Below are 27,781 nucleotides of genomic sequence, written 5' to 3'. Positions count from 1 at the left end.
TCCAAAAATATGTGTTGAGTAAGTGAATCAACAGGAGCAGAAACCAATGAATTAGCATGTGGAAAGTAGTCACAAAGACTACATTGAATGAATAAATACATTCCAAAGTTAAAGTGCTTAAACAAACAAACCAACCCCTCTGAGTGTGGTTGAATCTCACCATGTTCTTTTGGGTGGATCAGGGTTCTTGGCATCATTCTAAAATCATTCCCTCAAGTTTTCCTTCTAGGAGCCACAGAAGAGGAAGATATCTGGCCACCTGGCTGGCCTAGAGGAATCATCTGGCGACTATGGGCCACCAGGACATATTCTGATCTCCACACATCAGCCAAACATTCATATACTAACTCATATGTGGGGACTAAAGGAAACTAGCAAATATTGATCAAGGGTCTCTGTGCCTAGTGCCATGTGGTTTTTCCCTCATAAGGCTGGGTTAGGTGGGGCAATATGCTTCTCTGCAGAGCACGCCACGGAGTGGAGAGCCCCAGGGCTCCTGGGGTAGAAGCCACAACTTTAGTCATGGGCAGTGCTGTGTGCTGACCTGCTCAGTTCAGGAGAAAACACACCATCATTTGCAAATGGCCAGGATCTTTCTGAGGCCACTCAGAAGTTCTTCTCAATGCCAGGGCTTAAGAAACAATAAAAACAACCTTTTTAAAAGAGTTAACAATGAGAAAAAAAGCAATGAAATTGCTTAAATTTTAAGAAGAGTGAAAATTTCATTTACTTAGGGTGTGTACATTTTTCTTTATTAACTTCAATAAAAGTTTCTTTTAAAGTCATTCCAGTCTTTTTAAAGTTCTGACTCAATCTCTTCTCTGCTCTGGAGCAAAGTTTGCCTGCTAATTTCCAATGAGACCAGCCCTTAAAAATGAACTAGTTTTAGCATATGGATTTTAGCACTCTAAATTTTTACAGGCAGCAGTGTAATATTGTTTTAATATTTAATTTTGAGATTTACATAATATCTTTCCTCCAAAGAGCTCAATATATTGCAATATCATAAAATTTCTTTCATATTCAAAGATTATTCTTTATGCATGCAAATACTATATTTAACTAAGGAATCATGCAAATGAGGTGTTGCATTCAGAGAAATCGGTGGGCTAGTTAATTCTTTTGTAGGAAAAGTAGTATCTCTGAGTAACTTTAATTGTCTTAGAACTTCAAAAATTCCTTGGCTTCTGGTCAAGACAGAGGTGTAGGTATATGTGGTACCTGCATCCTTCCGCAACCACAACAAAATTACAACTAAACTACAGAACAACTATCATTCAGAACCACCTGAAATCTAGCTGAACAGAAGCCCTACAACTAAGGATATACAGAAGAAGCCACATCAAGACTGGTAGGAGGGGCAGAGACAGGGAATGGACTTGTCCCACACCCATGTGTAGTGGATAAAAACTGGGAAGGACATCTTGGCTGTGGAGGTCCCCCTTGAGGATCCAGGGATTGCAGCCCCACACCAGACCCCCAAGCCCAAGGTTCCAGTGCCTGGAAGAGACGTCCTCATAACTTCTGGTTGTAAAAACCAGCAGGGATTGTGGCTGAGTAAGCCAAAGCCTGCTGGAGTCCCAGGCAGCTCCTCTTAAGGGCCCACATGCACTTACTTGGACTCACTTCCTCTAAGCTCCAGCACTGGGGCAGCAGCTCAAATGGCACCAGAGACATAAAGGGAGGAACTGAATTGTCTGGTTTGGGGGCGAGAGTTGGAGGGGCAGGTTTCTCCCAGATAGAAGTGCTGGCAGAGGTCATTCCTCCTTTTCTGAGTCCTCCTTCCACAGAACTGGAAGGTGGATGCTATGTCTTAGTCTCCATCAACCTGGCTATCACTATTCACCCTGCCCTGGTGATTCTCTGAGACCCCAGCCCACCCAACTCATTTGCCCATCCAAGCTGTTTCCAGTGTTTTTTCCATACAAATGGCCTATCTTAGCTCATACTTTACACTACCCTAAAGTTTCTCAAACAAGCAGCATCTGACCTTGGTGTGCCCTGTACTTCTCACTAAGTGGCCCCAGGCCCACCACTAGCAGTAGCCAGCCTTGGTTCACAGTTTGGCCTCTCCTGGGCATCTCCAAGTCCAGCACAAGTAACAGCTATCTTCATATCACTTTTTAGGTCAAGCTGGGTGGCCACAGACAGAACACAGGCCATGGCTGACCTTGGCCTTAACCTTTTGGACGGCCCCAGAGCCAATGCACCCAGCGGACAGCTTCAGACAACATCGAAGCACAACCCAACCACCTTCACAAGGACACACTCAAGGGCTGACTCACCTGGCACCAGAGCCCTGCTGAAGTAAGACCTGCTCCATGGGGTGGGACCCTGCACAGCAAATCCTCCACAGTAGTCAGATGACCAGCCTGGGAGTAAATCCATCCTATTGATGTGCCAACAACAATCAAGGCTCAACTACAACAGGAGGGTGTACTAAGCTCACATTAGGGGGGCACACCTGGAGTGCCCAGCTTGGGTGAACAGGGATGTTGTGTCACTAAATCCTTCAGAACACCTACTATATAAGGCCACTCTACCAAGACTGGGAGACATAGCAGCTCTATCTAATATATGGAAACCAACACAGGAAAGTTGCCAAAATGAGGAGACTAAGAAATGTGTTCTAAATGAAAGAACAGAACAAAACTCCAGAGAAAGAACTAAATAAAATGGACACAAGCCATCTACTAGATGCAGAGTTCAAAACACTGATTATAAGGGTGCTCAGTGATTTAGAGGAAGAGTTTATGAACTTAGTGAGAACTTCAACAAAGAGAAAGGAAACATAAAAACAGGGACATAGAAAAATTAAAAAGACCCAGTCAGAAATGAAGAATATGTTAATTGAAATGAAAAATATATTACAGGGAATCAACAGTGGAGTAGATGAAGCAGAGGGTCAAATCGGAGATTTGGGAGATAAAGAAGCAGAAAACACCTAATCAGAACAGTGAAAAGAAAAAGAATCCAAAAAAATGAGAATAGTACAAGGAGCCTCTGGGACAACTTCAAGCATATCAACATTTGAATCATGGTGATGCCAGAAGGAGAAGAGAGAGAGCAAGCAATTGAAAGCTTATGTAAAAAAATAATCATAGAAAACTTCCCTAACCTGGGAAAGGAAATGGACATACAAGTCTAGGAAGGGCAGAGAGTCCCAAACAAGATGAACCCAAAGAGGCCCACACCAAGACACATCATAATTAAAATGCCAAAAGTTAAAGACAAAGAGAGAATCTTAAAGCCGCAAAAGAAAAGAAGGTAGTTACCTACAAGGGAGCTCCCATAAGACTTCCAGCTGATTTCTCAACACAAACTTTGCAGGCCAAAAGGGAGTGGCAAAAAATATTCAAAGTGATGAAAAACCTACAACCAAGATTACTGTACCCAACAAAGCTACCATTTAGAATCGAAGGACACAGAGTTTCCCAGACAAGAAAAAGCTAAAGGAGTTCATCACCATCAAAACAGTATTACATGAAATGTTAAAGGGTCTTTTTTAAGGAAAAAAGAAAGATAAAAAATATGAATAATAAAGTGGCAATAAAAACATATCTATCAACAATTGAGTCTAAAAAGCAAAATAAATGAACAAGCAGAACAGAAACAGACTCATAGATACAGAGAACATTTTGATGGATGCCAAATGGGAGGGGGGCTGGAGGCATGGGTGAAAAAGGTGAAGGGATTAAGAAGTACAAATTAGCAGTTACAGAACAGTCATGGGGATGTAAAGTACAACATAAGGAATGTAGGCAATAATATTGTAATAACTATGTGTGGTGTCAGATGTGTATGAGATTTATCGGGATGATCACTTAGTAAGTTATATAAATGTCTAATCACTGGGTTGTACACTTGAAATGAATATAATATTGTATGTCAACTGTAATTAAAAAATAAAAATATATATTCAAAGTAAAAAACCAGATTGCATTAAAAATCTTAGAACCGTATACTTAAAAGGGATGGATTTCATGGTGTATAAATTATACCTCAATAAAGCTGTCTAAAAAGAAAAAAAAAAGCCTTAAAAATGGACAAACTATAGGGGCTTGTGAAAGTAATGTATGTATTTTTTAAACCCAGTTAAGTAATGGATTGTGTCTGTGTTGTGAGCATGGTGGATATGTTAGTATTCCTCAGGCAATCGGCACAGCAGGCCATACGTGAGCTGTGTGGAATATAAATGTTAGATATAAAACTGCTGATGACATAGGAAAGTAAGGGGAAAAGTGTTGCTTCTCCAAACATATGATGAGGGAGACAGACGGGCTACTCGGAGCAGCAGGATCAGGCTGTGCCAGGTACACAGGTTCCAGCTCCACTCCTGACCTCATCATTAACTCACTGGGATGCAGACTTTGCTGCTCTCCTTTCTGGTGCCCACTCCTTCCTTGAAGAATGGACAAACCAGTACCTGTCATTCATCTGATGTGGATGAGATTAGTCCCAAACAAAAAGACTGGGAGGCCTTGGAAAGAAACAGCCTAGGAAGAAAAAAAATCCATAGCGCTGTCTGGCTCAGGACACATTCTCAGAAACGATGCTCATCTCCCAGTCCATAGCAAGGTTTACAATGTGATTTTCTATTCCATTTCTCACTTGATTGTCACAACAGCACTAGAAAGCAGGTGTCATTACTCCTGTTTTATAGTTGAGAAACGAGGGATGAAGGTAGTTCAATGAACTTACATGGGTCACATGAGGAGTAAAGAGAGGAAACAACTCCAGGACATCCCGGCTGTGCCTCTGCCACCATGAGCCTAAGAGGTGAGGAAGGTGACTGCTCCACAGTGAAATGAGACTAGAACAACACAGCACACTCACCTTTGGAGCTTGGGCAAAAAAGGTTAGCCCTCTGAATCAGCCTAAAGGCCAGATCTAGAATTGAATTTATTTAGTCCTCAAGTGCTTTAAAATTTTCTAATTAGCTGTCAACAATTTAAATTTGGATTTTCCGCTTGTAAGACCTGGCACAGCATGCTGGAGCTTAGTAGGGGCTGCCCCTATTCTCTCCAGTTCCCTGCAGTCTCCACCACTCCCTGTTGCTTGTCACTTGGCCCTGCTTTGCTCCTCCTTGCTTGCCTGGCCTCAAGTGTCTTTGGGTTTGTTCTTTCTGGCTTAGATGGTCCTAAATTCACTGACTTTATCTTGTTACAAGTTGACTTCATAGATGTGCTGGTCTGATTTGTCTTACTTATTTTTTTTTTTCCTAAGATTTCCTCTGAGGTCCCTTTCCCCAACTCTGACACTCTGAGTCTAGCTGGCAGAAAAGAGAAGTAAAGTTTGTCATTCACTTTAATTCTCTCTGACAGCCAGATGATCCGCCATCAGTCTGAATCTGGGGCCAGGTGCCAGAGAGTGACTGTGAGAGTTAGTGGAGATAACAACCTCTCTGCAGATCCCTTGGCCACTGAAACAGAGAGAGTTCCACCTGATCTGGTCTATTTTAAACTCAAGGCAGCTGTATTGAGAGCAAGGCTGCATCCCTGAAGACCTCACATAAATCTGAGCTTGCATAATTCATGACCAGCCCTGACCAAAGATGATGGACATTTTTTTGACAGCTAAAGTAGCCCAGCTATGTGGCAATAGCTTAGAGAGAGCTTACAAAGTACACAGCTCACCATAATACAATTTTTTTATCAGTCAGAGGCTAAAATAACCACAAACCTGAGTTTGAAACGCAGAAACATCATTGGTGGGTTGTGAGATGTTGAGTAAATTCTAACAGCACCTGGGCTCCAGTTCCTTCATCTGACCCGCCTCATCTTTGTAAAGAAAGAACATGGTAGGGGCTTGGCACACTGGAGGTGCTAAAAAAGGGTCGTTCTCTGCCTCTGCCCATGGGCTGGGAAAGGATCCTATCCTGAAAGTCTCCAAGTGATACAAGAGCCTGAGTAGTCTATGTACCTGGCTGGGGTTATCACAGAGGGAGTTAGAGGCTCTGGATCTCAGGATTCAACAGACCCTTTGGCACTTCCCAGTCATGCTTGCCTCTGCGGGAGGAGCTGTATCCACTATGCCCAATGGACCAAAAATTGATTACAAAATCTCCTATGGTCTCTTAGAGCATAGCCCTTGAGGTCAAGAAAAACCTATTGATGACTTTCTCTGATTGACTGAGACCAAACATAACCCTTTTTGTTGGGTACCTAAATCAGCTAAGATGAATGGCCTGCCTCCATTGGAAGGAATCATGAGAGCAGCATGGTGTAGCATCAGCATGTCATGCCTGGGCAGCCCTGAGAAAAAAGAGATGACAGTTCTGTGTTAAAACTGCACATGTAGCCACAGATGTGGTCAGGTTCCTAAACAAAGGAGGACCAGCACAGAGCAGCAAGCAGACACCAGGATAGAGTCGATGTTCATGAGCATCAGGCTTCAGATCAAGTTCAAAACCACTTGGCAGCCAACTAGTCCCAACTCTTCTTTCATGTGGCCTTTACATCCATTGTCAGGATACAGTTCAGTTTGGGAGCAACTTGTGTCCCTCAACAAACACACAGCCATTTCCCATCTTGATCCACGGGCAAAGGGCTGCCTTTTATGGTTCAGTGTCACAGAGAAAACTGTGGATGTGTAACAGGGGCTACACAGTGAGGTCCCCTCCTTGGCACTGGCTGGATCTGAAAAACCCCTCCAAGCGTGGAGACCATGAAATGGGAGCCCAGAGGGACTGTCCACCTTTAGGGCAAGAAACAGGAATGCAGCAACAGAGCCATGTCCTGCCAGTCCTCCTCCAATACAATTCTCCAAATTCCTTTAAACCTCTGCTCCCTTATAGAAAAAATGGGAACAGTGATGCCCAAGTCATAGGGTAATTATGAGATCCAATGAGTCCAAGTATTTCTTAATTCTTTGTCAGTGCAAAAGAAACACCAACATGATGTGTTAATTATAATAAGTTTTCCCTGCTCCTTAATCAGGACCACTCAATGGTCCCCAGCTATTTCCATTTGGGCAGTTTCCAGACACAGAATGGGCAACAATAAACACATCGGTTAGCTTAAGGATTGATTCCAAGACTGCTCTTGGTCAAATTCTTTACCTGCCAACTACCTACTCACGACCCAAACAGTAGGACATGGTGGCCACAAGCAATGACAGGGGGGTCACACTATACTACAAAGTCAAGGTGGAGAGGCTGACACGGGTCTAACGCAGCATGGAGGAGCTCAGGGTACACTGGAAAGGAGCGAGACATGTTATGATTTACTGGTGATACCTGGGTCCATCCAGCTCATCCCTTCATGGAGCTGAGGCATTAGGGTTTTTTATGATGCCTGTTACTTTGTCTCTCATCTCTTATAACATGTAGTTTCTGTTCATGTTTCTAAACTGTTTTTGAGGAGGTACAGGCTCCAGTGCTTATTTTGAAGGTTCTCACTTAAAAAAACAAACAAAACCTACTGGTTGAAAATAACTTGCATTCACATGTGGATTCACCAAAGCAGTGTGATAGCACCGCATTTCTCAGAGGCCCGCCCCACAGGTTAGGAACCACTGGTCAACTTGACGTTTATTTTATAATAACCATGTGCCACCAAGAAGCAGTTGCACACTTCTCTCACTCAATGTCAACTTCTGACACCCAAATTCCAGAATTCCCAAAGAGAAATCATAGATTGGAAGGTGACACTCAGGCTGAGACGACAACACCAGGGAAGGCTGAGAATACAGGGGGAGTTACAAAAGGCATGAGAATGGGTGAGAATAAGAATAAACACTTTGAATGTTGGTAATACAGGACCCCTTGCAGAAGCCCTGGTCCCTCAGCTCCACTGCAGCCTGGGAAGGTGCAGATGGCAAGACAAGCAGATGGGCAGGTTTGGGAATAGCAGGGTAAGGGAAGGGAGGGGCAGAAATCAAAGCAAACCGATATAAGTGGCAGGTTTGTTCGCACATGCTTAGAGAGAGAGAGAAGACAGCCAAGCCCAGTGTAACATGACAGCCTGGCAGGATTATTATCCCCAGAAGCTGGGATACTAAAATATTTCAGCCAGTTTCCTGCCTTAAACTCTGCAAGGGAAGTACAGCTAACAAAGGCTACCCATGTTACATGCTCAACATGATGCTGAAATCACCATTCCCTTTTTTCTTTGGGTAAGACAGACTGTCACAACCTTTGTCTCCATGGCACCAGGGCTGTGGTCACCAGCTGGAGGCTCCCACACTTCCCTTCTTATTTTCTCACTACACACATACGCATGTAAACACGTGACCATACACATACACACAAACATGCACACACGAACACACACACGCTCCGAGCAACAACGCAGCCATCTGGACAGCCATGGTCTCCTGAGACACCTTTTTTCTTCTCAGTTCTGACAGCTTAAACCCAAGAATGTTCTGCCATCAAAGATGCCTGGTATTAAAAGAGAGAGAATGAGCTGAGGGTGAGGAGGTGGGGAGCAGAAGAAGCTACAGTAGGGAAGAGGGGCTCGAGAAGGGGGAGCTACACAGGGGAGAGAAAGCGGAGACAGGCTTGGCTCCTGCTATTCGACTAACAAACAGTCCTTTCAGGATTTGGTTGAGAAAAATCCATAATTCCAAAAAAGACCGTGGTCCATTGCCCATGACCCCCATCACTGCCTATAAACCAGATGTTCACCTCCCCTCTTCAGTCTCGTGCCATTGCCCCTGGGGAAAGTGCGCACTTCTCCTAACTCCCTGGGTATTTCCTGTGTGTATAGCACGCGGTGCGCTTGGAAGACACCACCTTGCAGCTTGGTGTCTATATCCTGCAAATTCTTCGGTTAATGAGTTTCGTGGAAGAAACAATGGTGTCCCAGTATCACTGTGTCTAATCCACAGCTTGGTGTACAGTAGATGCTAATCGCTGTCTTTTAATAATGAGTGAATAAATAAATAAATCAGCGAGTAAGCGCATGAATGAACTCGTTAAATGGATATAAAAAGAAATGGATTGTTTCAAGGGGTGTGAAAAGTAATAAAGAGAAAAAGGTCAGAAGAATAAGAGCTATAGAAAAGAGAAGAGAATGTTCGGAGCTGTGCATGCCACAGGGAGGTACTGGCTATCAGGAATGATCTATTGCCAGCTATCTGAGGTCCCTACAACAGTGTAGCATTCATCTGAGCAAGATATAAAGGGGAATGACTCTTGAATTACACGGGTTTAATTGAAAAGTAATCTATGGAGGCAATACTGACTTTAGCACATGGTGACTGGGAAGTTTCTTTCATTGGATTTTCTAACACAGTAGCACTGGTCTTCTCAAGACCATGCAGGGCTTCTACTCATCCACTTTCCCATCCATCCATCTGTCCATCTGCTTGTCCATTCGCCACCCATCCATCTGTCTGTCCATCTATCTTTCCAAGGGCATTTGTTGAGCCCCAGCTGTACGCAGAGGACTGGGTCCTACTCCGGCTTGAATATACATCTTTGCCTTTGTGCGGGACACAAGAAAATCCCTCAAAATTTAGCTCCCTCTCAGAGGTGAAACACTACCCCTGTTTCCTCCATGGCCACAAATGCTCATCACTTGACGCCTTCACTCCTGGGAGGAAGCTAGAGGGTAGATAACGGGATGGGTGCGCCTGCAGCTTTGCTCCTGCACCGAGATGGACAAAGAGCCAACCACACAGACAAAACGAAGAGCAGAGATGCCTCCAGACTCACCAGCCTGGTTTGTGGTAATGTTGACGGAGACGTGCTGTGGGGGGAAGGGGCTCTTGCTGGAGACCCCGTTGACGGCCTGGATGTCGAAGGTGTAGGGGGTGTGGGCCCACAGGCTGCTGATGGAGACTCGGCATTCAGTCAGGCCCAGCTGCTTGGGCACAAACTCCACGTTGTCGTCACAGCGGGAGCAGCTCCGGCGGTCTGCCCGGCACTTCTTACAGATGATGTTGTAGGTCACGTCATCCCGCCCACCTGTCTCCCTTGGAGGGTTCCACTCCAGAATGATGGACGTCTCATTGACGATTGAGATGACATTTCGGGGACCTGATGGGACGCCTGTAAGGAGACAGAGAAAGGCCCAGTGAGGCCGGGCAGAAGCTTCCTTGTCCAGCATTTCTCTATCTAACTTCAGTGTGCATGCATCCCCTCCCCTCCTTTAACTCCAGTCTCTATGCTTCAACCTATTCTGAGAAAAAATGGTGAACCAAAATGTCAGCCTGTCCCAAACTCCCTTTTTAGTCATCCCACTGGGGCTCTCCTTTCGATCATGTGTGCCAAGGGAGAGGGAGATGCAAAAACCTGGGTTCAAGTCTTCTTGTTCTTAGGACCAAGACACATCCTCAACAAGCTTTAATGTCAATAGCATGTATGTATATTGGACTCCTTGTGTTTTCTTAATTGGTGTAGAACTCATGGGTGGAGGGATATGAGTGATCCATCAGAAGCACCAACATATCCTCACATCCTGCACAAAATCTCACATAACTTGAGACCTATGTGGTGTGCATGACAGTGGGTGCGTTTCTCTGGGGGGAAGGCTGCCAGAGCACCTGGACAGATGAATATTCACGTCGCACAAGCTCTGGTGCAAGACAAGAAGCAAGGTTGGTGGGAGATTCACCCAGCGACCGTGTTTGACCCCATCACACAAGAACAACATGCAGGTTTGTTCTAGGCACTCCGCTAGCTGTTTTGCATGCATTTAATTCCCCTAGAAAACTTACTGGGAAGATATAATAATTAACTCAATTTATGGCTAGGGAAACTAAAGCTGAGAATGGGGACTGGCTATAGATCTTGTGGTCTATAAGAACGGAAGCCAGTATGAACACACATACCAGCCTGATTCCAAAGCTTACGTTCTTAACTATAGCCCTGTGATGCCTGCTAGTGAAACTGGCTACCTTTTCCTACTGAGGGAAAAGTATCTCCAACCCCAAACTTACACTGATAAGGTCCTCCAAATGTTATGGTCAGAAAACATGAAATTTGAACAGAATCTGTCTCCTACAAACCAGCCAGGTTTACTGGGACTCAAGAAGGGCAGCCTGTTGCCTCTCTCTGGACAGCTCTGTCCATGGCTGTTGTTCTCACTCTGGCAAAGGTTGAAATGCCTTGTTGAAAACTCTAGGAAGCCTGGTACTTCGCAGAAGGGCAAAATGTTGCTGGATTCATGACCGCAGTGTTGGGCATTTTGAGATTAAGTTGGAAAATCTCCTGCCTGAGAACAGATCAGAGCCTCAGGTTCTCAGACTGAGCTTTGCATCTCCCCAATGTCTAACTGATGGAAATGAATCCCACCCAGAAGCCCCCCTTCCGAATGCTAGGTCTGCCGGAGCAGCCGCTCCTGGTAGTAATGCATTCAGAATCCACGCACGTGACTGTCGCCAGCTGAACGAAGACATGTGTAAAGTGGTTCATGCTGGAGACAGGAATCAAATGCCAACACAAAATGAAGGAATAACAACGAGGTCGGGGGGCACCAGGGAAGGATTCTGTGTTGAATCAGTCAACAGCCAGCAGCTAGAGCAGAAAGTAAATATTAAATCGAATTCTATTAAAACATGAAAGAAAATCAGTACTGTACTATATAAAGCCCATTAGACCTGAGCTAAAGCACAACTTTCATGCACGCTTGTGACAGGGCAGGATTCATGAAGCATTTCTACAGAAGTCTTGCAAATAGCATTTAAGAATTCCCCACCCATCTGCCCAGGGATAAACATCCATCTCTTCAGGAATCAGCACACAGCCAGCACTGGGAGAGCAGTCCGAACAGCCCTGGGTGGGCCCTTCCTGGGCATGGCCAGCCTCTGCACTCTTCATTAACATCTGTATTGGCCAGTGCCTGTCTAGGACCTGTTTGCTCAGACTGATGGGACTCAGACCACAAGCTCCCAGTGGTCAATGTCATTGCTGCCTTTCTCCCTTTCACGGCACACAGCCCAGCCTCAGCCATAGGTCACTAACTCTCCTACTTGCAATAAATGAACTCATTGAGTGCTTGCTCTTTGCTAGGCATGGGGAAAACCCTTTCTCAATGTTATCTTATTGCATCCTCAGGGCATCCTGAGGCTGTCACACAGAAAGCAGCCTTGGGCAGAAGGGCAGAGACAAGTACTGTCCCAGAGAGTGACCACCCGTCCTTCCCACCCTTTAAACCCCAACACTTCCGTTATCTCCTCTCTCCTTTGACCTTCAACTTCACCCTCTTCCTGACTCCAGCTTCTTCACTGAAACTTACATAAGTCTTTGCCATTTTAAAACCAAGACACTGTCACCTGGCATCTCTACATTGCATATCCTCTCTTCTCCACTCTCCAGCCAAGCTTTTCCAAAGTAGAGTCACACTTGGTGGCTCTCCTGTCTCCCTGCTCCGCCAGCTGCAGTCTGGTTACTTCCCCACTCAGCCGTCAAGCCCGCTTTGCCTTTTGGCCTCCTTCTTGACAAGTCTAGGGAACACAACTCAGTCCTGAACTCCCCTGACACCCTATGTTGTCACTAGCCAGGCCCTGGGAGTCACATCTTCGGTGTCCCATGACACACGGTCTGTCAGCTCCATCTCGTTTTCCTCAGATCTTTCCCTTCCTCTGTATCCCCACCACTTCACAACAAAGGGCTCTGTTAATTTCCCTGCTTATTGCAAAGGCCTCCTAATGAACACCGCACATCGCTTTGTAGCTCACATCCATTCTCGTCTGCCAGAGCGTGAGCTCCAAAACATACATGCGGTGGTAGAGTTCCTCTGCTCGAACTCCAGTTCCCCAAGAGTTCCCCCTCCTGCCCCTGGGGAGTCTTGCTGCTCCCGATCTCATCTATGGCCACTTGACTCTCTCCCCCTAGCGTGGTCAACAGGAAGGTCCCTGTGATTGCCCGTGCACACTAAACTCTCTCCATTCTCCTGAGCCACTGCACAGTGTTTTCTCCTCTGTCTGGAATTTTTTCCCTTCTCTCCACTTGACAAACTCCTGCTCACCCTTTAATGTCCAGCACCCATTCCATCAGGAGGCCTCCCTGATGGCCACAGTCATGCACTTCCCCTCTGGGCTTCCAAAGCCCATTCTAGCTGCCTAACCCAGATCCCATTGTTGCATCGCGATGGTCTCTTCCTCTGTGTTCTCCTCACCACGATGTGGCCTCCTGGTGGGCTGGGGGCTGGCTCGTCTCTGTGATTCCAATGTCTAACTTTTTACCTGGGGGAGGCCCCTTCCACCTGGTTTTCGACCTCCTCTCAGTGTGCGAGCCTTCAAGTCACACATATGCATCTTTCTCCAGCACGAGACAGGCTGCCCTGCTAGGGGCCGCTGGAGGGTGCAGCAGCGGCAGGGGCGAGCACCCACTGCTGTGACCCTGAGTGGTCGAGGCTTTGGTAGAGATAAAGGTGTCAAATGAGGAGCTGCCCCTGATCCGATGGTGTCTATGGAGACCCAGCACTGCTTACTTGTTCCCCACTCAGGAAGAAAAACAGTGGGTTTCGAGGAAGGATTTTCATGTTTATTTAGAAACAGCCTTCATACAAAACAACCACTTCTCATCCATGGCCACATTCCAGAGCAAATGTGCTTGTAAGCATGAATGGGGGTCTAGGGAGCTGTGGTTGTTGAGTCCAGGGCTGCATAAATCTGAATCCTTTCCTTCCCAGGAGCAGGAATAGACAATGGACTTCCCTTGGCGAGTGGGCTCAGAGAGCCAGGAGAACCTGAGCACACCCTGCTGGGTGTCCTTCACCACTCCCCTCCTCCCAGGGGTGTGTCTTGTTACCTCAAAGTCCAGCATAAGCCTGGGCTCACAGTGCATATCTGTGGAGGTGACCGGAGTCAGGGACCCTCATTCATTATTCATTCATTCATTTATTCATTCACTCATTCCCTTCATTTACAAATACTCCCTGCACTATTCTAGGCACCTGGGATGTAAGCAAAGCAAGACAGGCAGGCTTCTGCTCCCATGGGCTTATATCTGGGGACAAAAACTGACAAGAAAAAAGGAAACATGAAGATAAATGAGATGATTTCAGATAAGAATAAATGCTAGGAAATAAAACAGCTCCCAGGCTCAGGCTGCCTCCTAACAATGGTTATAGGTCCTGTTCCTCTCCCATGAGGTTTGTTCTAGGCCGGGCAAGCCAGGGCCCAGTGTCTGGGTGTCTACAGTGGTGATAGTCCCAGGTCTGTGTGCCATCCTGCCACCCAGATTGTAAGAGCACATTTCCTCAACTAGGCTGGTCGGCCTCATCGGTGCCTGAATGAAAAGTCTGAGCAGAGCAGGTTTGGCCTCTGAATAAATCTCCTAGAGAAAGGTAGTAGGGCCAATTCCTGCTTATCCAGGCTGCACTCCCTGGGTTTAGGGCCCTGCCCTTGCAGGAAGTATTTTTCCAGAACCAGGGCCCCCAGCAACATCCTGAGGAAGGAGGCTTGTTGAGACCAGACAAAAATGTTTAAAGGGGAGTAAAGAGGGAGGCCAGCAGGAGAAGAAAATCTCCACCTTCTGCAAAAGTCCTCAGGAAATGCAGTGACAGGACTCAGAGCCAGGTTCTCCTTGCTGAAACCCCCAGCTCTTGGGTCCACATCCTTGTTTTCTTTAATTACATACAAACAGGCTTTTTGAAGCCTCGCTGATCTGCTGCCACGGTTACTACTGAGGGAAGTTTCCTGTTTAAAAGGCTAGGAAAACTCAGTCCTTTTGAAGGATGAGAAAACCGCTGAGCTATGATTCTCTGTTTGGGTGGAAGGAACATGGTGGGTCTTGGGTTATGGAGATGGGGCTCTGTGTCTTCCACGATGCTCCTGAGAGGTTGGAGCTATATTTGGGAAGAAGTACATTGGAATCTGACTGCCCCAGTCTATATCCTCTAGGCCACCTACTCCCCACAAGCACACTCAGGAAGAGGTAGAACCTTAGTCTTGGGCATGGGGTTGTGTATCCAGAAAGGGTCCAGCTCTTTTGGGTTCATGGCCTCTGTGTGCACCTGTATAAGCATACCTCGGAGATATCGTATGTTCAGTTCCAAACAACTGCAATAGAGTGAATACTGCAATAAAGCAAGTCACACAAAGTTTTTGGTTTCCCAGTGCATATACAAGTTATGTTTTCAGTATACTGTAGTATATTTATATGCAATAGAATTATGTCAAAAAACAATGTACATATGTAATTAATACTTTATCAATAAATACTTAATAAATACTTTATGTTAACCATCATCTGAGTCTTCAAAAAAGTCATAATTTTTTTGCTGGTGGAGGGTTTTTACTCAATGTTGATGGCTGCTGACTGATCAGGGTGGTGGTTGCTGAGGTTGGGTGGCTGTGGCAATTTCTTAAAAGGGGACAACAATAAAGTTTGCCACATCTATCGACTCTTTCTTTTATGGTTGATTTCTCTGCAGCATACAATGCTGTTTGACAGCATTTTACCCTCAGTAGAACCTCTTTAAAAATTAGTCAATCTTCTCACTCTGCCGCTGCTTTATGAACTAAGTTTATATAATATTATAAATCCTTTGTTGTCATTTCAACAATCTTCACAGCATCTTCAACAGGTGTAAATTCCATCTCAAGAAACCACTTTCTTTGCTCATCCATAAAAAGTAACTCCTTACCCGTTCAAGTTTTATCGTAAGATTGCAGCAATTCACTACATCTTCAGGCTCCACTTCTAATTCTAGTTCTCTTGCTATTTCCACCACATCTGCATTACTTCCTCCACTGAAGTCTTAACCCTCCTCAATTTCATTCATGTGGCTTGGAATCAACTGCCTCCAAAGTCCTGTTAATGTTGATATTTTGATTTCTTCCCATGAATTACAAATGTCCCTAATGGAACCTGGAATGGCGAATCCTTTCCAGAGGGTTTTTAATTTACTTTGCTCAGATCCATCAGAGGAATCACTCTCTCTGTAACAGCTATAGCCTTAGAAATGTATTTCTTAAATAATAAAACTTGAAAGTCAAAATTACTCCTTGATCCATGGGCTGCAGAATGGATGTTGTGTTAGTAGGCATGAAAACAACACTGATCTCGTTGAATATCTCCATTGGAGCTCTTGGGTGACCAGGTGCATTGTTAATAAGCAGTAATATTTTGAAAGGAATCTTTCTTTTTTGAGCTGTAGGTCTCAACAGTGGGCTTAAAATATATAGATAAAGTAAAATATATAGATACAGTAAATACATGTGCTGTCATCCAAGCTTTGTTGTTCCATGTTTAAGGCATGGTCAGAAAAGATTTGGCATAATTCTTAAGACCTTAGGATTTTCAAAATGGTAAGTGAGCATTGGTTGCCCCTTAAAGTTACCAGCTGTATTAGCCCTAAAGAGAGAGTGAGCTTATCCTTTGAAGCTCTGAAGTCGGGCATTGACTTCTCTAGCCATGAAAGTTCTAGATGGCATCTTTTTCCGATATAAGGCTGCATTGTCTACATTGAAAACCTGTTGTTCAGTGCAGCCACCTTCATTCATTATCTCAGCTAGACCTTCTGGATAACTCGTTGCAACTTCTACATCAGCACTCGCTGCTTCATCTTGCACTTTTATGTTATAGAGACAGCTTCTTTCCTTAAACCTCATGAACCAATCTCTGCTAGCTTCAAACATTTCTCCTGCAGCTTCCCCACTTATCTCAGCCTTCATGGAATAGAAGAGAGTTAAGATCCTGGTCTTTGTTAGGCTTTGGCTTAAGGGAATGTTGTGGCAGGTCTGATCTATCCAGACCACTAAAACTTTCTTCAAATCAGCAATAAGGCTCTTTTGCTTTCTTATCATTCATGTGTTCACTTTTTTAAAGTAGCACTTTAAATTTCATCCAAGAACTTTTCTTTGAATTCACAACTTAGTTAACTGGTGCAAGAGGCTTAGCTTTCAGCCTATCTCACTTTTGACATTTCTTTCTCACTAAACATAAACACTTCTAGCTTTTGATTTAAAGTGAGAGATGTGCAACTCTTCCTTTCACTTAAACACTTAGAAGCCTTTGTAAGGTTATTAACTGGCCTAATTTCAATATTGTTGTGTTTCATGGAACAGGGAGTCCTGAGGAGAGGGAAAGAGATGAGGGAATGGCCAGTTGGTGGAACAGTTGAAACACAATCATTTATTAAGTTCACATATTCATATGGATACTGCTTATGGTGCCCCAAAACAACTACAATAGTAACATCAAATATCTTTGGCCACAGATATTATATAATGAAAAAGTTTGAAATAGTGTGAGGATTACCAAAATGTGACACAGAGATAAGAAGTGAGCAAATGTTGTTAGAAAAATGGTGTCAATAGACCTGTTCAATGAAGGATTGCTCAAAACCTTCCATTTGTATAAAAAAAAAAGAAAAAAAAAAGCAATATCTTCAAAGTACAATAAAATAAAGTACAATAAAACTAGGTATGCTTGTACATATGCTTCCTGGCCTCTTGAGAGGTGGTCTGGCTTTGACATGGTATTTGACCTTGTTAGTTCTTCCTCCACCTGTGGGCAAGAAAACTTTTTCTTTACTCCTACAATAAACTGTGTCCTCTACTCAATCTCCCTTTGGACAAAATATGTGAGCTATGGCCTGGGAATGAGCTAGGAAGGACATTTGATATTCAAGACTGCTGAATATTGTGAGTCAAAAATGCAAAGAGATAGTGTTCTCATAGCTGGTAAAAGTCCACATTGTAGTTTGGAAAAATGACTGCATACTTCAATGTGGACTGAGTTAAGAGGGCATAGAGAAGGAGACCAGAAGAAGACATCAGGGGTAGGAATGGTGAAAAAAGTATGGTACAGGGACCAAGAAGACATGGGTGGAGGTGGTCTGGGACTGGTCATCAAAACGTATAGTTCCAACTCTACCCATTGTTCACTGTGAAATAGCTACTTAAAGAAACCATGTCTGAGTGATTGGATGAAGAAAGGGAAAGTTCTTTAGGATTTTTCGGAGAGATAAGAGTCAAAGAGCAGAAACAGACAGGAAATAGGGGCTGTAGAGGTCTGAAGAGGTCTTCTATGGGGGCAAAATATGCAGAAAACCAAGTCTGGGTGTTGGTTACGTCTTCGCGCTCAATACAGCACGCAGAGCTGAAAGCAGGATGGGCTGGAGGATAACACAAGACAAAAGAGGCAAAGTTTGCAACTTTCGGAAGCGTAGTCAAGTCATAAAACAAACAAGAAGTCAGCTTCATGTTCAGTTGGGTTTGTTCTTTGGTAACTGGCTATTTGGAAATGATGTCAAAAAACAAACAAATAAACTTCTATTCTTTCAAACTGCCTATGTGGCTACGACACTCCCCAGCTTATGTTCAGCAGTCTCTCTTTCCCTCCTGAGACACTATTTCCTCTTCCATTACCTGTCACTAAGTGCAGAACTCCTGGGAGAGACTGGAGAAGAATGAGCATTGTCCTAGAGAGGAAAGGGTTGTGATGTGGTGCCCAGTGCTGGTTCAGCACCTTGGAGAGGGCCATTGGGCCTGCATGCTCCCCGCCCCTTTCAATGAGATTTCCTGGATGACAGTGGAGGCTCCTAAAGAGTCTGTGTCAGGCATCAGTAACAACAGAACTACAGGGATCCATGGCAGCAGGGGTTGTAACGTCTTATCGACGTGGGATGGGGTGGGACTGTGGCTGTTTCAGGCCGTATCAGGAAACCAGGAGTAAGTTATCAAGAACGTGTAGAAAGTAGTGACATCAAAATGAATAGATTGTTGAGGCATTCCCCCCCCCCCCCCCCATAGCAGAACCTGAGAGAGGTTTGGGATCTTGGGAAGAAACAGATCAAGGACTGCCTACAACATATGCATGATGAGTGCCAGACATTTGGAGCACTGTTTTGCTTAATGTGAAGATGACGGCATCTGAAACTCTGAAGTGTCCCCTCCAAAAAGGGAGCAGCTCTGGGGGCCCGAGGCAGCAGGGGCTGGAAGGCTAAGTGGTGCCTGCTCCATTGCAGGTTCAAGCAACCTGGTTCCTCTTCTCAAAATGTAGGAGGTCCTCCTCGGGCAACGAAGAAAGGATGTTGAAACCTGTTAAAATCATGTTGCTTTACTTTTCCTAACAGCCCTGGAATCCCAACATTCTAATTTTATGCCACCTTTGGAATCAAATTTAAGTGAGTCCCAGGGACATACGTTTCGTAGACAGACACCTGTGCCATCTGCATGGATGTCAGAAGGTCAAGGCGTGGACTTAGTGAAACTCGTTCGTTTCATGCCACTGAGTGACTAATGTCAGTAGTTTGTCTGGAGTAGATTTCTACGAGGAACATTTGAGGGGAGGAAAAAAAGCAACAGAGAGATGGCTTTGGTTTTCATTTCAATGGCGTTCTTTATGAAATTCAGAATTTTGTTTTAATAATACACCCTATATCCAAAGTACTGTCTTAGCCATCTTGGTACATTACTTAATAAAATCTAATCTTCCCAACACACTATGAGGTAGGAACTATTATCTCCATATTACATTTGAAGAAACTATAGCTCAGAGATATTAAGCAACTTGTCCGTGTCACATGGCTCATGAGTGGTGAAATCAAGACTGGTGTGCAGACTTGGCCTATTCCAACAACTCTCTTGCCCAGAGCAGAGGCACTAGGTGTGTAAGGTCCAGGTGTGATGCAAATGCAGCCGGGTGCTGAGGGATGGCAGGTAGGTCTCTCATGGAAGCAGGAAACTCTTATTCCTGGACCATTTCAGTAGCTTCCCTGTAGAAATGGAGCAGCTGTGGTTCCAGGATCGTGCTGAGCGCATCTGCACGCGCTGCTCATTAGGGGCTTGGAACCACTGGGCCTGTACTCAGGCAATTCTCCTAATCATAACAGTTCGTAAGAAGAAGTGATTAATCAAAACAAGGAGGGACCCTGCGGAGAGGGATTTTGGGAACATCAAAGAACCTAGTGTTACACGTTTCACCAAACACAAATGTTTGTAGAAAGTACTTCTTGTTTCTCCTGATTCGATGGAGTTAATTGTCTGGGAGAAAGGGGGTGGATGTTACTTTCTGGAGAAAGAGACAGCCCCTGCATCTGGCCTAAGCTGAAGCCTGAGTGTCTAGGTTTCTACAGGGCTGCAGAAACCCTTGGAGGACCACTGAGGCCCTGGCACCCAGAGCATCTCTCAGTAGGAATGTGTCTACAGCCAGTCTCACATCACTGCCTGTGTGGGGGAGAGATCGAAGGTTGAATCTTCTATTTGTGACCCAAGGTGAGGCCGGAGAGAGGAAAACTTTGACATGGTTCCTCCCTGCAGATTCCCTGGGAACAGTCCGAGTCCAGGAGAGCTATAGGTAATGCCATCTTAAAGATATGGCCTTCAAGACCTCTTTCCTCGTCTTGAAATGAGGAGAGCCTTTTGGAACAGTGAAAGATACGTGGGACCCACAAGGAGAAAACCAAGGCTGAGTGTCAGCTTTGCTGCAGTGTGACTTTAGGCAGATCACTTACAGTCTCGGAGTGTAATCATTCACTGATTCTTGACCCATCAATCCATACTTGTTTCCTGAGACCCTACTGTGTGCAATGTCCTGTATGTGAGGTTATGGTGTGAAAAGTTCTCGGAGCTCTACCCTGAAGAGCTCAGTCTGCAGCGGAGGTGGGTGGGTTCCTGTGCAACAATTACACAAACCACTGACTGAGGAGGCTGGTGAAGATGCAGCCCCTGGGCCTGGACAGGGACAAGGAAGGGACACTGCCCTCCTCAAAGTCATGGAAGAATCAAATGGCAGAATATATGGTGAAGAATTCAGTGTGTCTTAGTGTACTCTGCATGCATAAAGGACGGTCTAGTATAAAAACCCAGAAATCCCGTCCATCTCCAGCTTCCAGAAAGAAAGAGTGACCAGGGACACACCTGCACAGTGAATAAAAGGCACTGCCCTGGAATATGACACGAAGGCCCTCGGAAGCAGGGAGAACATCTTTGTGCCTAGGGCCCCCAAAGCGTGATGCAGACCTGCTCTGTGAACCTTCTGCAGCTGTACACAGGACTCCTCCCCTACACTGGAGCAGGTTGTACATTCCCAGATCCTGCTCATGACATCTCTGACCCAGGCAATGTCTCCGAGAAAGCATCGCCATAGGTTTTCCAACTGAAAGATGCACATGCTAGATAGACCATGCCCTCCGAGAGCAGGCTTGAAGGTATTTGCTTTCACCAGGGGCAATGACTGTCTAAACCAGTCGGTCTTCTTGAAGTGAAATGACCTTAGAACAGTCTTCAGTCGTTGGCACAACAGGATTGCTCTTAATTGGTCAGGGCCTCCTACAGAGCAGCTTGTTCCAGTATGTCATTTCCAATTGCTGCCAACTCAGACTCTGGACCATCCCAAACCCATGCAGGCACGGGTATGGCTGACCTCATAAGAGCTTCACGCAGGCCCTTTCACTGGGCACAGGCACAAAGCCTGCCCTTCACACACAGGGACAGCGAATTTTCCCCTCACACGCAGGTTCCCCTTTGCTGGCCAGCAGGACAGTATCCTCTCTTGGGGAACTAAATAGATTTCTGTCTTTGCTCACTGAGCTCTGGCAGGGCTTGGTGGTGACCATGGCATCTCACTGCCACCTGCTGCTCCCACGAGTACCCACCTTCTGTTCACGTCTGGCCCAGCAAAGCTAGTCTGCACCAAGCTTTATCTCATTCAGCTGCATGGAGGCCTCACACCACTCCACACTGTTGAGCATCTTTTATTGCCATTTCCAAGGTGAGCAGAGCTCAGAAGTTGCCAAGAGGAGTTGCTCAAAAGGCCACTTTGGGTGTCTCTTGCAAGTCTAAACCCACAGCCACAGGGTGGGATGGGGGAAAGCCCATTACTACCACTGCACTGACTTCTCTATTCTCTCTATAGAATGAAGGCAGAGGGACCTGTGTGTCCAAGTGGCCTGTGGCCCACTATCCCTCGCCTCTGTGCAATAAACAACTCTTCTTGGGGCATCAGAGTCAGAGCACCCTGATGGAGTGGGCAGAGGTGGTCTCTGGCACAGGCTGAGGGAATTCTGGCAGTTCCAGAGGCTGACTTCAAAACTGCAGCCTGCTTTTCCTTTGCAAAGTCATCCATGATCACCTATCCACTGGGGAGTGGGTTAAGCCCACAGCCAATACCATATCAGGTGTCTGGCTCTGACTGGGCATTTCACAGCCAACTGTAGGGAGAGTTTCTTGGAAGACCAGGCACACAGTTTCAAAATAAATCACTACAAAATGCTGGCATCCTGGTCCTACACCACACATAATTCAGGGGGCAAGGACATGCCCGAACTATAACACCCATTTCTGTCCACCCGAATTCCCACACAATTCAGAAGCCCTCTTGGCAGGCATCTCCACCCCCTCTTGCACACTTTCAGTTGAGATTTCACTAATGACTCAAGCATCTTTTGCTCTCTCGAACAGTGTTCAGAATCTATGCTTACACCAAGTTGAAAGTAGCTGCCTTCTCAATCTCTAATGAGAGTCAAAGACAGCTGGGACCCTAGGTCTTTCTCACACCCAAGTGACATTGTTTCTTTTTCTAAAAGTTTATGAGCCTGCAGAGAATAGGGGTATATATATATATATATATATATATATATATATATATATAGCATATCCAGGTTTCAACAATGGTAACTGGGGGGAAAAAAAACTACATAGGTACATGTGTACCAAAGGAAGAGATGTTAGCTAAATGGTAATGCCAGTGCTTGGATTTTAGCAACTTTAAAAATTACATTAAGGTAGGCAACTCCAATAACAGTAATAAAATAACATAGCTTACATTCACTGAATGCTTCCTGCGTGCCAAACACTGTTCTAAACACTATTACTACATTTAATACCCTTGATAATATAGTGAGGCAGACACACATACTCTACCCATTTTATGGATGAGAAAATGGAGACACAGAGAAGCCATGTCAGTTGCACCACATCACACAGCTAGCAAGTGGCAGAGCAGGACCTGAACCCAGCCACAGATGTCAGAGCCCACACTTCTAACAATTACACTAATACTTCTCATTTGAAAGATGATAGAAACTGATATTCAAAATAATCAACACTTGAATGAACACTGTGCCTAAATCTACGATGCAAAATTATAAGTGCAGAAAAGGAGAGACCCAAATAGGCAGCATTTCCTAAAGGGACAAACAAAAACACTGGATATTTAGTGTCTGAAAAGTCTGGTAGGAGCCCATGGTGTGAGGGCTGAAACCAAAGTGAACAATGAACAGTATTCCAGCCACAGGAAAAAATCCATCATATTTTCATTGAACCCTGCTCTGGAATGAGGGTCATGTTTCATTCTGGCTACTGTATTTTGAGAGTTATATTGATCAATGTGGGAGATTCAGAAACTGCCTGTCAGGACAGTGGGGGTCAGGAAATCATGAGCTTTGGGGGATAGATAACACAAGAGTTGTTTAGCCTAAAGTAGGTGACTAAGGAAGGACAAGAAAGTCGTCCTCACACACTGGAACTGCTGACCTCCGAACACTGGGCCTCAATGATGGACCAAAGGTGAGGAGGGGAGGAGAGCAGAGCCCAATCCAAGGTCCAGAAAATTCCTCCTACACTGATTGATGGGTGATGGCTGTGTAGCAATGGAACAGAGCCTTCAAAATATGTCAGCTGTCTGTCATCACAAATACTCTGAAAAATAAAGGTGGAATGACCACCCCTCAGGGCTGTTGGAGAGAGAAGGCTGACACTGTGGAGGAGTTTGGGTGGTAGGATCTGGAAGGTGCTCTGACTGTTAACAGTCTGTACTCCCAGGGCTCTTATGGTGAAACGCTGAAACGGAAATGTCAGCGCACGTGCCCGGCTATTCGCTTAAAACTTAGAGGTAGAGGATGCCTCCTAAGGGTTGTCTCCACTTGGGTCAAACAACTGTGAAAAGACACTGTAGATTACAGAAGTGTGAAGGTGGGTGTACACTGCACAGTGACAGTTACAAATCGCTTTCAGCTTAGAGTCACACTCCCTCAGTTCTGCATCCAGGTGCATAAACCATCCAAATCCAGGCATTCAAGAAACAGCTTGCCTACGACTCTTTTTCATCTACAACCCTGGTCTGAATTCCATCTCAGGGAAAACATGGGTTGCCTCCCCTCAGAAGCACAAATGACACAGTTTTATGTGTAACATGGATCACGTATCAGGGTAAAATCAAGCAACTTTTATCTATAGAATGGGGCACATGGTGTATCTTTTACTAAAGCGCTGGCTAGCAATGGGTAAAGCTAAGTGTGAGCAGAGTAACCCTCTTTCTAGATGTTGCAACTCCTACATTAATAGAGGCAAATGCTTTTGATAAGGTCTACTTTTGAAAGGTTTTCAAAACAATCCCTGAAGTGTAGTGTAGTCCTCAATCTGGGGTGTTTGTCACCCTGGGAGACCTTTCTGTCCTATTGGCCTGAAAAGCCCTTCCCTGTACTGGCAGCCCCAGAGTTTCCTCTTGGCCTATTTACTGTCAGGTAGAGTAGAGGACCATCTGCGGGGTGAGGCCCATCACCCATTTATAGTCCCTTCCCACCTGATCCTTCATCTAAGCCAGTCAGTTTGCTTCTGCCTCAGTTTCTCCCTCAGCCTTCCCTGAGTCCATTCTAGCCAGGTCATGCTACCTGATCTCCACTCTCTCTCCCCCATCACTGCTCCCAGCCCTAGATGATGCTGTACACTGGAGGTCTCCACACAGCCCCAACCACCCAAAAGTGAGAATGAACTGGAAACCAAGCCAGAGCAAATGGGAGCTTTTCTGAGAACTAGTGAGACTCCCATCACATGCACCTCTCCCCCAATCTCTCCCTCCCTCCCTCCACCCAACCCCCACACTGTTCAAGCTTGGCACACAAGACATTGATGGGGAGGGCAGGCCCTGTGGCTCCAGTCTGCAGGAATTCACTCAGTGGTCTTTCTCCCTAGGACTCATAAAGCAGAGGACAGAGAAATATGACCTAATTCTAAAGCAATGTTCTCAAACTTTAGCGTGCTTCAGCATCACCTGGAGGGCTTATTAAAACTCGGATTGCTGCCCCACCCGCCATCTCCAGAGCTTCTCATTCAGTAGGTCTAGGGAGGGGCTGACAATTGGTATGTATTTCCAAGTTCCCAGAGATGCTGAGGCTTCTTGTAAAAACAAAGGACTGCATTGAAAAACGACTGCTGTAAAGAAAAAAAATCCCTGGTGATCTCAATGAGCATGACCCAGCAAGAACCAAGACTGGTGAGAGAAAGTTTATGAGCTGATATCATGACAGGCTTTTCACAACACCCCGAAGGCCATCGGGCCTGGCTGCAGAGAACTTCATTCTTTTCCTGTCATCCCCAGTCCCTGTCCATCCTCTGGGCCTTGGCGCCTTCTTCTCCGTTCTGGGCTATGCCACCACGCTCCTGGGCAGTCCTTCCAAGGAGCATGATCCCTGTGCCACAGGGGCCACCTGGTGCCCTGGGAGGGTTGTGATGAAAGAGGGGTCAGCTGTCAGCCCCTAAAAGGATGAAACATGAGCTTGAAGGAGATGAACTGAAGCATGCAGTGATGGGAAAGGGAAGAACAGGCTCACCTCCTTCTCTGGGAAGCAGGTTCCAGAGTGAGGGTGACAACAAATCAGCATCATTGTCATGATCGTCTGCACCATCCTCCTAAGAGGTACCCAGTTTAGCTCCCCCTGTGCATGAGGTTGAAGCATGGGAGGCAGACAGGCCTGAGTTTTCACCCTGGGGCTTTACTGATGTTCTGCCATTTAACTCCCACACCCTCCCAATCTGAGTCTCTCCATGCCCAGTTCTGCCCATGAGAAGCTCCTGTTCACAGAGGCTGTAACCAGCCCAGATCACACCACCGGCATCTGCACCCAAAGTCCCTGCCTGGCCGCTCAGCTTCCCGGCCTTTCTGGTGAGTCAGGAAGGAGGCCAGGGGTGGTCTCTGGGGCCAGAGCTGGCCAGCATTGTGCCCCCTCATGTGAGGGGATGGCAGGAAGGCCCAGGGGACAATGACCTCTGGACCCCCTCTTTCATCCCATTTCTATCGTTAAAACTGCAGAGGGAAATCCACTGCATTGAAACAGAAATAAAGAAATAAGACAAGCATGAGCTTGTCTCTATGATCCATCAAAGTTTCTCCCATGCGGGTGACAGAAAAGGGGATTTCTGTGGTCAGAAATGTAACAAGGTAATTATTTTTACACCAGTCCTTCTGCATACTTTTTCACAGACTGCAATTTTATAAGGCACAATTATCTATTTTCACCTGCTTCATAAATTCCTCCTTTCCATTCCGTCTCCCAGTAAACTAGAAATTATTTAAAACCGAAGATGTGCATCTCGGTGCTTGGTTTCACATAGCTGCTTTCTTGGACATGCCTTCCTGGCTGCACCCGCCCTCTGCTGACCCTGTCACACTTCCCGTTATAGGACCCTCCTGGGGCAAGAAGCATGTCTGACCCTGAGCAGTCACAGAGCCCCTGCTCCTGGAGAACCGAAAGTCAGTCTTGTCTGTCGCCGGGGCTGCCAAGCTTCAGTCCTCTCAGTCCCAGGGGAGAGGCCTCAGCAGCAGCTGGAGTTCTCAGGTGCTGGGTCCGTGCCTCCCCCTTTCTCCCACAGCAGGTCTGGTCTGGTCGTGTGGCCATCGCCTTCCCATTGTTTCCCAGGATCTTCATTCCAGCCAAGGTGACTGTGCAGTCCGAGCCTACACAACGGATTCTGCTGTGATGCTCAGGGACGGCCACAACCTGAGGACATCCCTTTTATTTTTAGATCTCCAACATCCTGGCATGCTGGAAGTTTCCACATCTGCTGCAGTCTTCACACTTTCCAGGGGTGGAACCAAAGCAAGTTCCAACACTTGACTGAGAGTTTGCTATGAAGCAGACACTGTGCCAAAGACGCTATAATACTATTTTTGCTTATTGCTCATCACAACCCAAAAAGGCACACGTTCTAACAAGGTCATGAAGATAAAGTGACAGAATGGAAGAAATTAGGAAATTAGCCGAAGGTCACAGAGAGGGTAAGAGACAGAGTTGAGATTCAAACTTTTGTCTGTGAAGTGCCACAGCCCACCTTCCAACTGCTACATACAACTGGTGATTCAATAGCTTTCCCAGAACCCACTCAGGGTTGGAGAAGTAGATGCCAGGACTCTCTGGAGATCCTCAGGGGCACTGGGTGGTGGCCCAGGGAAGTAGCAGAGGAGGAAGCTGGTAAATTCCTCAGCTGCAGCTCAGTAAGCCCGAGCTCAGGGCTGGCTCCTTAGCCCACAACCTTCACAGCCCTTCCCCATTGCTGGGCTGCACCTTCCCCTTGGTCTCTTCCCCTGACCCCTGCAGTGTCCACAGAGCCTGGCAGCACTGAGAGGGTTTCCTTAGCAGGGAGGGGTGAGGGTCACCTGTGACCTGCCTCTAGCTATCCTAAGCTCTCACCTCAACCCACCATGGCTTAGGCCGTCCCTTTTTCTTTGAGCGCTGCCCTGACATACTGCCGTGTGTAGTCTAAACCCTTACATCAACCTCCTCAGTCCCCTCTTCCCTCCTTTCAGAGCCTATGGGGACAAGGCCCCCTCGAGAATATGAGCAGGCATTGGGCTGGGCAATGGGGTGGTCAGCCAGGTATTCATGAAGCAGATCCCGAACGCCAGGAGGGTGGAGAAGAAAGAAGAAAAGGGGTGGGTACCTACAGGCCACCAACAATGACATCGGCATACCCAGGCACAGAGTTCACTATGCCTCCCTCCTCTGACTGCACTTAAGCCCACACCAGGCCTTTTGACACTGTCTTGGGGAGCACCCAAATCCCTGCTGAATCTGCAGACTTTGTCAAGGATAAGGCTCGACACACAGGGCTGCTAGGGCCTCTTAGAGGTCAAGGGGATCCCAGGCTCTCCCAGAAGATT

General features: G+C 46.0%; 1 protein-coding gene across 1 annotated transcript in view; it reads right to left on the bottom strand.

Annotated features, from left to right (window-relative positions):
• EPHB1 (EPH receptor B1) overlaps positions 1-27,781 on the bottom strand; it is a 392,210-nt gene that overhangs the window by 95,305 nt on the left and 269,124 nt on the right. The window contains exon 5 of the mRNA XM_087824947.1: positions 9,662-9,997. Coding sequence (XP_087681073.1) covers positions 9,662-9,997 — 336 coding nt within the window. The remainder of the gene's footprint in view (positions 1-9,661; positions 9,998-27,781) is intronic.

This window comes from Miniopterus natalensis, chromosome 15 (genome assembly GCF_054644295.1).
Source record: "Miniopterus natalensis isolate mMinNat1 chromosome 15, mMinNat1.hap1, whole genome shotgun sequence".
Taxonomy (NCBI): Eukaryota; Metazoa; Chordata; class Mammalia; order Chiroptera; family Miniopteridae; genus Miniopterus; species Miniopterus natalensis.
The sequence above is the reverse complement of the archived record's forward strand: the minus strand, read 5'-3'. Positions and strand labels throughout refer to the sequence as shown.